This window comes from Polypterus senegalus, chromosome 18 (genome assembly GCF_016835505.1).
Source record: "Polypterus senegalus isolate Bchr_013 chromosome 18, ASM1683550v1, whole genome shotgun sequence".
Classification (NCBI taxonomy): Eukaryota; Metazoa; Chordata; class Cladistia; order Polypteriformes; family Polypteridae; genus Polypterus; species Polypterus senegalus.
This window is the reverse complement of record NC_053171.1, coordinates 69,942,943-69,956,530: the sequence shown is the minus strand read 5'-3', so window position 1 is coordinate 69,956,530 and position 13,588 is coordinate 69,942,943. Positions and strand designations below refer to the sequence as shown.

The 13,588-nt window shown below is 38.2% G+C and overlaps 1 protein-coding gene across 3 annotated transcripts in view; it reads right to left on the bottom strand.

Annotated features, from left to right (window-relative positions):
* ganc (glucosidase, alpha; neutral C) overlaps positions 1–13,588 on the bottom strand; it is a 95,964-nt gene that overhangs the window by 5,481 nt on the left and 76,895 nt on the right. For 2 of the 3 annotated variants that reach the window (XM_039741476.1, XM_039741477.1), the window contains exons 21-23: positions 9,614–9,727; positions 3,204–3,316; positions 563–666 (exon numbers count right to left, since the gene is read on the bottom strand). In XM_039741476.1, coding sequence (XP_039597410.1) covers positions 563–666; positions 3,204–3,316; positions 9,614–9,727 — 331 coding nt within the window. Of the gene's footprint in view, positions 1–562; positions 667–3,203; positions 3,317–9,613; positions 9,728–13,588 lie in introns of those variants that run through there. The other variant, XM_039741478.1, reaches the window with a different exon arrangement.

Here is a 13,588-nt window from a genome sequence, read left to right as displayed (position 1 = left end):
TCATCTAGAGTTCTGGTTTGAGTTCTGGACAACATGCTACAAAAAATACTAAGTAGCTCTAGAACCTGTGCAAAGAAAGCAGACAAGTGCATCACTGGGGTAAAAGGTACGTTCAACTCTAACAGACTCAAAACATACAGTATCTGTTTTAGACTTAAAGAAAGAAGACTATGTGAAGAACTAATCCAGGTCTTTAGAACCCCTAGAGTCATTAGTGATGCTGGAGCAGATGAATTATTTCACTTAAATAGTAAATGCATACTTAAGCACACCAGTGAAAATTAAAGGCCAGTGCATTAAAACTAGAAAGCTCATAACAACATGAGAATGTAGTTGAAGCCTTGAAATTTCTGGGTTAGACTTTAAGACCTTTTAGCTATTAGCTAACCAATGTGCTTGATGAACTGAATGTTTTCTACCCAATAGACAACAAGCCTTACAAACAGCCTATGGTCAAAATGATTATCAGTTTAATTTGGAAATTACTATACATCCTTGTTTGACCTTTGTCATTCATTCAAGTGTTGTGGACTAATAGTGTAATTCAAGGAGGGTGCCTTACCTGGACACGGTACTGTCACTGATACAGGCTTGTCCATTAAGCCCATTATCCAAACTCTTTCTACAGTTAAACATGAAATCATCTTCCCCATTTTATCAACAGGTCTGCAAAAACAAATGCAGGAAACTGAATTTTTTTTTTTATTTTACATAGCAATCTAGATACCCAATTTTATTTCAGTCTGAATATATATACTTTGGGAAGCAAACAAAATGCAGAGAACCAGACATGAAGAAATAGTGCACCTTTTGAACAGGTTTTTTATTCATTTTGTAAGGCTGATTTTAAATAATACTGTGTTTTGGTTAAAAACAAAACTAATAATATTCACTGTGAAAAATAGGCAATAATGAAGAAAATGAAGCAAATTCCAATTTATGGTAATTTATTTAAAATTTGACACTCAATTTAAATGTAACCTATTGGGCGAATCTAGATAGATAGATAGATAGATAGATAGATAGATAGATAGATAGATAGATAGATAGATAGATAGATAGATAGATAGATAGATAGATAGATAGATAGATAGATACTTTATTAATCCCAAGGGGAAATACACAATCTTCAGTGTCCTGTAAAGTTCTGAAAATTTCCAAAATGTGATACATAAAGAGACAGCACTACTCTGATCTGGTTACATCAGTTTAGTTTAGTTTAACCTGAAAAGGGCTACAGGAATACAGAAAAAAAGAATAAGTTAGACCAGGGGTGCCCAATGCGTCGATCGCGATCGACAGGTAGATTGGAAAGGAAGATCACGTTACATTCAAAAAAATTTTTTTTAAATGTTAGTCTATCATATACCCTCCCTATGGTATTTGCAACTTGATTTGACATACAGGGCGGCCAGTCTGAGATCTCTTTTCTTCTAACACACTGGTCATCCCGCACACACAATCGAGCACGAGCTACTGCAAAACTTCGGCTATCTAAGTGATGTAGTTAGCCTTCCAATTTATATCGACTAAAGTAGAGATTTAAAAAAAAAAATGGTTGTTTATGGGCTGGATGTGCAATTGGAAGAGGATTTTTTTTCTCACAATGCCACAATCGAAGTGCGTTTGTCTTATCTGTCAATCTATCATTGCTATTCCAAAGAAGGAAAATCTGGAAAGGCACTTTCGAACTGTTCATAAAAACTACGAAACTGACATCCTTCCAAAAAGTGATCTGAGAAAGAGAAAGGAGAGGGAACTAAAATCACAGTTAATCGGACAGCCGTCATTTTTCACTCGGCTGAATTCAAAACCAAAGGCAGACACACTGAAGCATCACTCCGGGTGAGTCACTCGATCATTAAGCATTAGAAGTCCTTCCAAGATGGAGAGATGATAAAAAAAAATGGCCGCTAGACTTGGCATTTTTTTTCCGATCTGACCAACATGAATGAGCTTAATTTACAGCTGCAAGGAAAAGAGAACTCCATGGTCAATATGATTAGCTCAGTTAATGCTTTCAAATGAAAAATGCAACATCTGTCCTCAAAGCTGCAGCGCTTTGATTTGGGGAACATCCAAAACCTCACGTCAGACCTGGAGACGCAATGGAGGGCGTGTGCGCAACTTGACAGCATCCTCTACAGAGCAGATTGAAAATTGTCTGTCAGACTTTATCTAATGGAAAAAAAGTAATGATTCGAGTGTTGCCCAATGTAGCGGAGTAAGAGTAGCGTTTCTTCTTCACAAATGTGCTCAAGTAAAAAGTAGAAGTACAATTTTTGTTTAAAAAGTTACTCAAGTAAATGTAACTCATTACTACCCACTTCCAATACTCAGTACATTATATATATATATATATATATATATATATATATATATATATATATATCGCATTTTTAATTTAGGTAGATCATTTTGACCTGGTCATTTTTAAAGTAACTCGCAAGCCAAAAAAGTGTGGGCACCCCTAAGTTAGACTATTTAATAACAACTGTGTGTTGCTAGAATAAAAAAAAAAACATGAAATAAAGATAAAGTTGTGAAAGTACTAATAAAACCATATTTATATGAGTACAACAAATGTTTAAGGTATTCTACAGTAACGGGCCTGTCTGGACTACCATTGGGGGCTGTGTGTGTGTGTGTGGGTGTGTGAGAGAGGGAGGGAGAGAGAGAGAGAGGGGGTTGGGGGGGAAAGACTGCTTGGAAAAAGTGCTGGTATCCCTATGGTACACTAAACCTTAACCTGGGACTACTACTAGTTCAAGGTGTCCTTCGAAAACCCTTTAGTTTGGCAGATGGCTGCAAATGAATGAAGCTGGTACATTGCCCTGAACACAGCAACATGACACAGATACCAGAATCCACTAGTGGGAACGTTAGCTCGGGTTTCCATAGACATAGAGAGACCTGACATTGAAGTAATTACAGGGGAAGTATGAGTTCTCCAGCAGAAGAAAGACAGCAAAAGAGCAAGAGGTCAGGGAGACACATGAGAGTGTAAAGTATGCAGTATTTGAAAGTGGACAAGCCAACTCATTTGGGGGTATGGGGCGGGGGAGAGAGAGAGAGATGGACTCCAAAAGGAATCTTTAAGAAGGATTCTCGGATGGGCATACTTATGTCAAACTTTATTTTTTATATTTGTTAACCAACAACAAAAAACAGGAAAGAAAAAGCAAGAATGCATATTAAATTACCTGGCTTTTAGCACATTGTTTAAGAAGACAAACCTCCAGTGGCAGTACTGTTTTTCTGTTTTGTAACTGAATGAATAGCCATCATCTATGTAGAGCTCTCCCTCAGCAAAACCCTGTGAAGTATGAAATGTTACTAGTCATGCATAATTATATATGGGACTAGCAAAAAACCAGCGCTTCGCAGCGGAGAAGTAGTGTGTTAAAGAAGTAAAGAAAAAGAAAAGGAAACATTTTGAAAATAACGTAACATGATTGTCAATGTAATTGTTTTGTCACTGTTATGAGTGTTGCTGTCATATATATATATATATATACTCAGCAAAAAAAGAAACGTCCATTTTTCAGGACTGTGTATTTCAACAATAATGTTTTAAAAATCCAAATAACTTTACAGATCTTCATTATAAAGGGTTTAAACAATGTTTTCCATGCATGTTCAATTAACCAAAATAAATTAATTAACATGCACCTGTGGAATGGTCGTTAAGACCTTAACAGCTTACAGAAAGTAGGCATTTAAGGTCACTGTTCTAACAACGCAGGACACTAAAGAGACTTGTCTACCGACTGTGAAAAACACCCAAAGAAAGATGCCCAGGGTCCCTGCTCATCTTCGTGAACGTGCATTAGGCATGCTGCAGGGAGGCATGAGGACTGCTGATGTGGCTAGGGCAATAAATTGCCATGTCCGCACTGTGAGACACCTAAGACAGCGCTACAGGGAGACAGGAAGGACAGCTGATCATCCTCGCAGTGGAAGACCACGTGTAACAACACCTGCACAGGATCGGTACATCCAAATATCACACCTGCGTGACAGGTACAGGATGGCCACAACAACTGCCCGAGTCACACCAGGAACACACAATCCCTCCATCAGTGCTCAGACTGTCCACAATAGGCTGAGAGAGGCTGGACTGAGGGCTTGTAGGCCTGTTGTAAGGCAGGTCCTTACCAGACATCACCAGCAACAACGCAGCCTATGGGCACAAACCCACCTTCGCTGGACCAGACAGGAGTGGCAAAAAGTGCTTTTCACTGATGAGTCACGGTTATATATATAATGCAGATAGGGGTGTGTGTGTGTGTGTATATATATATATATATATATATATATATATATACACATACATACATACATATATATATATACACATACATATACTTGTGTGTATAGCTTTTATATATGTGTGTGTATAGCTTTGGTCACTGAGTGCAAGGGAGAAATAATAAAATATAGTCTATAAGTTATTAAACAGTAAAACATTAACGTTTTAAGAAGTACAGGTACATTGAGCACTACTGGAGTGGTTGGGGTAAACTACATTTTAAAGACTGTGTAACACAACAGGTAAGTAACTAACAGCAGCTAAAATATATATGGATCATCTCTGGTAGTAGATCCCTTTTGAAAGGCGCTACACGACGGCTGTGGTATAGAAATTACATTTTCTATGTGAACGCTCAAATTTGTGCCTCTGGTAATGTGCCTTACCGGCATTTAAAGAAAATTAGTTTTGTGTCCTCTGCAGTGTTAAGCGAGAAAGGCTTTGGTTTGGGATAAAAGGAAAAAAGGTGTAAAGAAAGGAAAGTTGCCTTTTTCTTTTATATAGTATAGAGAGATGTGTTCGCTGACGTTATGATCGCCTTTTGGGGACAGTCGCGTGGGTCTTGTGTAGACTGGTGAGACGCCCCGCCATTAATCGGCTGTGATGGCACTGTCAGTCCTCCACTCGTGTGCGTGTCTTCATAATCCGGGTGAGAACCTCATAATCGTATACGCAAAAGAAAGTGTGAATCGCCTTAATATTATTTTGCCGTGGTGTAGAAAAGGGGTCCCGTGTTTGCACTTGTCTGGGCTATAGCGCAGGGGGAGGATGAAAAAAATTAAAAGTGCTCACTTTGACTTAAGGCAGAAGCGCAGTCAGCGCCTCAAAGGCCGGCACAGCTATGCACGCGCTGGCTGCTCGACTTTTGCAGGGCAGGAGACCACAGTTTTGCAGACACGCTCATGATATCAAAAGTCTCAGCGCTCTTTGGAGGTCATTCATATATTATATATATATATATATATACAAAATACCTCGCCTCGCAGCGGAGAAGTAGTGTGTTAAAGAAGTAATGAAAAAGAAAAGGAAACATTTTAATAATAACGTAACATGATTGACATTGTCATGAGTGTTGCTGTCATATATATGCCTGCCTAAATAAGTCACCCTCGCTTTGCTCTTACTTTATTTACCGCTCATTTAATCATGGCTAGTGGTGGAAAAATTATAAAATGGAAGGAGGATGGCTTTACCAAAACAATTATTGATGGCGAATCGATTATTCATAAAGCTTGAATTGGTGATCTGTTTTTCTGTGTTAACCTCATATTTTTCATACTTCTTCTCAAACTAAGGTGGTGCGAGGGTAAAATGAATCGGGATGCGCTGATCAAAGTAATCGGTGTACCAGGAAATCATGCATTGACAAAAGCTACCCTTTGCTTGTAATGCAAAGTGTGATTAAATGCATTATTTTTAACGTTATGGAGCACATGCATCAAGCTTCTCAGCTGTGCTTGTGCTAAGAAAAGGAAAGATTTTAAAAATAACGTAACACGATTGTCAATGTAACCTTTTGTAAGTAGTGCCTGGAGGATTCAGTGTGGAGAAACTCTATAGAGACAGCGTGTGTATTAACTTGTGGATTTTTCTGTGAGTATTTGGTGGCAGTCTGACGGTTGCTTCGAAGACGGCGTTAGCTGTGTAGCTCAGCTCAGAGCCAAATGAGATGAATGGGAGGGGAGATGATGACGTGACTCCCCCACCCGCCTTAACTGTCAATCCCCACAAACACAGTCTCTCAGAATTTGCATAAGCACACCCCTTCACCTACAATTTTAACTTAGTTATAAAGTGATCAAAACTCTCGCTTATATCCTCGCCCTCTCATTAAACTTGTATCCCGCATTACCTGTGGGCATGTGAAACGCCAGCGTAGCCTGTCTATGAACTTAATTTAAAGTTTAGGTTTACACCTTGCTTTCTTTCCGAGGTAGCATCAGTCATGAATATGGTAGTATATGTCACTCGCTCGCTTCTTATTGTTTCGCTGCCTTCTCAATTATATAATGCATGTTTTCTTAAGCGCTTTTTGGAGGTCTTCCTGGTTTTCTACGCACTGCGTTGACAGTCAGTTCACGTGATTACGTGAGAGGCGTGATGATGTCACACGAAACTCCCCCCACGTCATTCCAGCTCAACTCCATTACAGTTAATGGAGAAAAATACCTTCCAGTTATGACCATTAGGCGTAGAATTTCGAAATGAAACCTGCCCAACTTTTGTAAGTAAGCTGTAAGGAATGAGCCTGCCAAATTTCAGCCTTCTACCTACACGGGAAGTTGGAGAATTAGTGATGAGTGAGTGAGTGAGTGAGTGAGGGCTTTGCCTTTTATTAGTATAGATATACATACCTATGTACATCATATATACACACACACACATACATACATACACACACACAAATGATATATATGTGTGTGTGTGTATCTATGTATGTGTGTGTGTGTATATATATATATATATATATATATAATGTAGATTGGTGTGTGTGTGTATATATATATATATATATATATATATACACATACATACAAACATACACACAGGTATATATATGTGTATATATATGTATGTGTCTATATGTGTTTGTATAGCTTTGGTCACTGAGTGCAAGGGAAAAATAATAAAATGTAGTCTATAAGTTATTAAACAGTAAAACATTAATGTTTTAAGAAGTAAAGCTACATTGAGCACTACTGGAGTGGTTGCGGGTAAACTACATTTTAAAGATGGTGTAACACAACAGTTAAGTAGTACTAACAGCAGCTAAAATGTATATGGATCATCTCTCAGTAGTAGATCCCTATTGAAAGGCGCTACACGACGGCTGTGGTATAGAAATTACATTTTCTATGTGAACGTCCAAATTTCTGCCTCTGGTAATGTGCCTTACCGGCATTACCAACAATTAAAGGAAATTAGTTTTGTGTCCTCTGCAGTGTTAAGAGAGAAAGGCTTTGGTTTGGGATAAAAGGAAAAAAGGTGTAAAGAAAGGAAAGTTGCCTTTTTCTTTTATATAGTGTAGAGAGATGTCTTCGCTGACGATATGAGAGCCTTTTGGGGACAGTCACAGTAGGTCTGGTGTAGACTGGTGAGACGTCCCAGCCATTAATCGGCTGGGATGGCACTGTCGGCCCTCCACTCCTGTGCGTGTGTTCATAATCCGAGCTGACGACCTTATAATCGTATACGTGCAAAAGAAAGTGTGAAGCGCCTTAATATTAGTTTGCAGCGGTGTAGAAAAGGGATCCCGTGTTTGCACTTGTTTGGGATATAGCTCAGGAGGAGGATGAAAAAAATTAAAAGTGCTCACTTTGACTTAAAGCAGAAGTGCAGTCAGTGTCTCAAAGGCCGGCACAGCTATGCACGCGCGCTGGCTGCTCGAGTTTTGTAGGGAAGAAGACGCCACTTTTTGCAGACACGTTCACGTGATCAAAAGTCTCAGCTCTCTTTGGAGGTCATTCATATATATATATATAGTAAATACCAGCCGCAGCGAGAAGTAGTGTGTTAAAGAAGTAATGAAAAGAAAAGGAAACATTTTAATAATAACGTAACATGATTGACATTGTCATTGTCATGAGTGTTGCTGTCATATATATATATATATATATATATATATATATATATATATATACATATATACACACATATATACAGTATATATACATATACATCCACATATATATACATATATATGTGCACAAAACCACGCTTTTATGAAGGCTTCTGTTGGGTAGTCTTTTGAAATGAAATTTTCCTCCAGTCAGTCTTAGCAACGCGCTTTCTTCCGACTGTTACATTTCTGTAGCTCTAATGTGTACATCAATGTAATCGGTGTACCAGGAAATCATGCATTGCCAGAAGTTCCCCTTTGCTTGGAATGCAAAGTGTGATTAAATGCGTTATTTTTTAACGCGTTATGGAGCACATGCATCGAAGCTTCTCAGCTGTGCTTGTGCTAAGAAAAGGAAACATTTTAAAAATAACGTAACACGATTGTCAATGTAACCTTTTGTAAGTAGTGCCTGGAGGATTCAGAGTGTGGAGAAACTGTAGAGACAGCGTGTGTATTAACTTGTGGATTTTTCTGTGAGTATTTGGTGGCAGCGTCACAAAGTTGGTTCCTCAAGACTGCGTTAGCTGCGGAGCTCAGCTCACAACGAAATGAGGTGAATGGGAGGGGAGATGATGACGTGACTCTCCCACCCGCCTTAACTGTCAATTCCCCCACAAAGACAGTCTCTCGGAATTTGCATAAGCACAGCCCTTCACCAGTAATTTTAACTTAGTTACAAAGTGATCAAAACTCTCTTTTATATCCTGCGTCCTCTCATTAAACTTGTATCCCGCATTAGCAGTGGGCATGACAAACGGCAGCGGCAGCCTGTCTATGAACTTAATTTAAACTTTAGGTTTACACCGTGCTTTGTTTCCGAAGTAGCTGTACTCATGAATATGGTTGTATGTGTGACTCGGTCGCTTCTTATTGTTTCGCTGCCTTCTCAATTGTATAATGCATGTTTTCTTCAGCGCTTTTTGGTGTTCTTCCTTGTTTTCTATGTATTGCGTTGACAGTCAGTTCATGTGATTATGTGGGAGGCGTGATGATGTCACACGAAACTCCGCCCCCACGACCATTGAGCTCAACTCCATTACATTATATGGAGAAAAATAGGTTCCAGTTATGACCATTACGCGTAGAATTTCGAAATGAAACCTGCCCAACTTTTGTTAGTAAGCTGTAAGGAATGCCAAATTTCAGCCTTCTACCTACGCGGGAAGTTGGAGAATTAGTGATGAGTCAGTCAGTCAGTCAGTCAGTGAGAGCTTTGCCTTTTATTAGTATAGATTTTCATGGTTTGGCCTCAGTGCAAGTTAAACTTGAATGGGGAAGCCAAAATGAAAGGCTCCTTGTTATCATGCATATATTCAAACATTTTTCCATTAAGTATAAAACAGAAAAGTTCTATTTTAGTTATTTGATCCGCTTGTTATCATCATCAGCTCTGCACCTTATAGCATGTATGCATTTTAAATAGACATTTGATTTGTAAATCGGGCAGCAATCAGTAATGGTCAGTGTGTGCATTTTGAGAAATGTCAATCTTTTGAAAATGTGCATATATCACTCTTTCAGAATAAGTTGCCATATGCTTTAATAGTGACACAATTTGGTAGTGAAAGAAAATATACCTGAGTGAGCTGAAAAGACAGGCAACTAAACAAATAAGTAATAAAGAAATAACACTTTACTAGCTTTTCAGACCCAGACAGAAATAAAAGACTTTTCAGTACCTTAGAATCAAGTGCTATGCTCAGAGAGAATGTAGTTTGGGTCTGGCTGGCTGTGGTCATGCCTGCCTCAGTTTTTCTTGGAATAACAGTGCCACCTCTCTGGAATACTGGGACCTTAGAATGGTTAAAACACACACATTTTAGCTTAATGATACTGATATTTGGGAAAAATCCAATAATAAAACACAAAAAGTATTCATCTTCTCCCTTTGTTTGTCTGGTGTGTTAGCCTAAAAAACAAGACATTTGAAGCTATCAAATAAACAGGATACGTGTACCAAAAGTGAGTGAAAACGAACTTCAAAATACACCCTGATACCGAAAGTATGAACAATGATCAAAATTCAGTAAAGCCAAAACACAACCATACTGATGAACAATACCAAACAAGAACACATTAGATGAAAGCTATTAGTATTAATATCTCCATCAACGATAATTAATTCAAAATTTAATATAAGAAAGAAATATAGACAAATTTACCATTTAATATTATTTGACATATTCACAATTTAACTGCTAAGAATTTAAAACTTCAAAAAGCTTAGTACACACCCAGAATGCATATCTTTGCTCTAAATACCAGTTAAAAGGAGAAAGAAAAAAGTGACCTCTGTGGTATATTTTACTTTCTATGGAAATGGCCTATAAATCAAACATTAGGCATAAACGCATTCATCTATCTATTTTCCAACCCACTTATCCAAATCAGGGTATTGGGAAGTTATCCAGGTAAAACTGTTCTTAACACATCTGGATTGGAAGCCACACCATTCTCATACACATACTCACACTTACACTGGACAATTTAGACTCCCCAATTTACCTAATATGCTGATCTCTGAGATGTGGGATAAAATGTAAAACTGATCTATTCCATAATTTCTTTAAAAATAAACAAACATGAGATGTAAAGTTCAACTAAACTATAAGCAACTCTTTTACAAGTCTACTTTTCTTCTCATCAGTCTGCATTATGAGACACAAACTGCACATCTAAACAGTATATTGGCGCCAATGAGTTTTGTACCAGTAGGTACAAATCAATTAACACATATGAAGTAGCTTGTGTTAACAGTGATACTTCATGTTTCTTGATGGTGTCTGAAATGACAGGCATCTGGTCACATCACAAACATTTAAAGATATAAAATCTTATTTGACCAATTCGGAAAACTGGATAGTAGACAAATTAGTTGATTGAACAAAGCCTGAGTCTTAAACTGAGCTTCTTTGACTCTCTGAGGACACAACATACTCAGTGAATACCTCGGTGAGCACAATCTGCTCTATTCAAATTTCCAATACATTTTTTTTTCCTTACTCAGCATTTCATTCTGTATTAACTTTCAGAACACCTTTGTTTTGATTTTGTACTGGTTCAGTTAACAGCACCTCAAACAGACTTGTCTAGTAGAGAAGGTGTAGTCTAATATGCTTAGATAAAGAAAATGTTATAATCACTATATTTTTAGAATATACAGGGGAATGATTTGAAAGAATTCCACTCTGCAGACAGAATCAGTTAGACTGTCAAGTATTATTTTGGTTGGTTTACTTCATGCTATTTAAAATTATTTTCCATACTTGTAGAAATCTGATGACAGTACTTTTTCACTCATTTCCAAAGTTAAAAACAGCATTTATCAAGATCAATGTGGACAGTTTTTTTCTTTCTTTATATTAAGAGGTATCGGTCATGAAACATTAACGTTCATTTAAAAGTTGATGAGACTCATCTCTCTTTATGAATGGAACTTAATTCTTCAATAATGGCATTCACTGACTGCTTAAGTAAAGTAAAACATTGGATGTCTGCTCTTTTATTTGTTAATTATATTGTTCTCTGTGCAGTTCTAATTGAACCAAGGGGACTGAAGCCAGAATTATTCATGTGAGCAATCAAACATGTCAGGTACCAGTTTATACGCGGTATTTAAGGTCTTACCTGGCCTTAGCCAGACTGTTGGAATACTGACTGCATTTTGCAAGCTCCTGTTCTTGGTGGCCCATTTTGGATTTTGTATAGGATTACTTAACTCTTTGAGGGCTGAATATGTTTTCCAAAAAACTCAGTTTTCTGAAAAGCACACAATGCACTGGTTTCACACATAAAATCAACATAAAACGTCTGTTGCTATGTGCTGAGACTGCTGTTGGCACCTGTTCGGCACCTCTGGCAGCAGTGGCTACATGGGGCAGCTCGATGGTCAGCAGGAATGCATGGCGGGCTGACTACCTCTCTGTCTTCGCACAGTAGGTGGGCAACGGTGGCAGGTGTAGTGAGATGCAATATGGTTTGTACCTCTTGTCATCATAAGTGGTGGTCCTCCTAGGCGAACGCTGCTGTAGGCACATCACCTACACGAATGTGTTCAGCACGACGATTAGCTGGGGCATAACAGAATGATGCTGGTACCTCACTTTCATTTTCGATATCCATCTCCAGGGGCCTCATGTATAAACGGTGCGTACAAACGTTTCTATGCTCAAATCGCGATATATAAAACCTAAACTTGGCATAAAGCCACACACATTTTCACAGTAGCTTCAACCCTGGCGTATGCAAGTTCTCTACTCGGTTTTGCAGACTGGCAGAACCCAGTGCCAAAGCAGTGCTACTGTTCCTGTGTGGTTACCCTTTCTTTTTTAGATCCACATCCCTGATGCAGCTTTATAAATACACTGAAACTTACTGCATATTGTTTATTAGTTTAAGGCATCTGATAGTAATTAACCTGTAACAATATAATGGTCCAGGGAATAGCCAAAGTATTCTAAATACCACAGCTGCTTTAGTGTTGTTACTTTCACTGCACCTTCTTTTTCTTCTTTCAGCAGCGCCTGTTAGTGGTTGCCACAGCGGATCATCTTTTTCCATATTACTGTCACTGCACCACTCAAAGTATTTATATGACTGTATCTGAGTGTGGAATCATAGATCTACAGCAGCTGATCATAAAGAGAATTATCGGTATACAGCATCAAGCACACGCTGCCTCAGTCATGCTGTCTATTTGAACTGCTCTCATACGACAAATGCTTCAGTGCCTTTCCTGTACGGAACTTGCAGTTCAGAAACAGTTTCATCCCAAGAACTATAAACGCACTCAATCAGTCCATCAAGAGCTCCTTGTAGAACTGTTTGTACTTATTAGTATAATCACCTCACTGTAAACTTGCACTACAGTTATAATATTGCACAACATGAGCCACTTTATAAAGCGCGTATTTACATATGATGACGATATCATTTTTAAGATGAAATGCAACAAAATATGTTTATTATATTATACAGATAAAACTTTAACTTCATTTAAATAATCTATATTCTTAATAATTAAACATGTGCGGACATGGTGTCACAGCGCTAGCAAGGAACTGGCACTCCGTTCACGGATTGTTCCTGCCTCATGTTGTATTCTTGCTGGGGCTGGCATGACACTAGATGGATAGAATAATTAAACATGTACTACGAAGATATTTCAATGTTCCTTAAAAGTTTTGAAGAATCTGCGTTCTAAGCTTACAGATGGCTTAATGTCTATTACAGAGTTGATTGTGCGGCGATTGGGTATTTGGAGAAAGAAAAGGAAGGACAGGAATTGGGGGTTAGTATGTTTGAAAGACACAGTACTGCTACAATAAAGCATTTCATCGAATGCAAGCATCTTACATGAGACATGAACAGTCACTGCGCCACCGTGTTCCCATGTTTAATAACATGCTTTAACTCCTATCATCATGAAAATGATGTCAAGTATACATCTCAGTATCTTAATTATTCAGAGAGCTGTAATATCACGAATGTAATGGATTCTGTGTCCTGTCGGAGGAAGAGAAAGCCCATTTAAGAAGCACGTAGGGATTCACACACATAGAGCACATAGAAGATCAAATACAAAGCAAAGCATTTAACGTGCTACTTTAGTTACGATGGGATTTGAGAAAGTAGTAAATGAAACGATTTTAGGA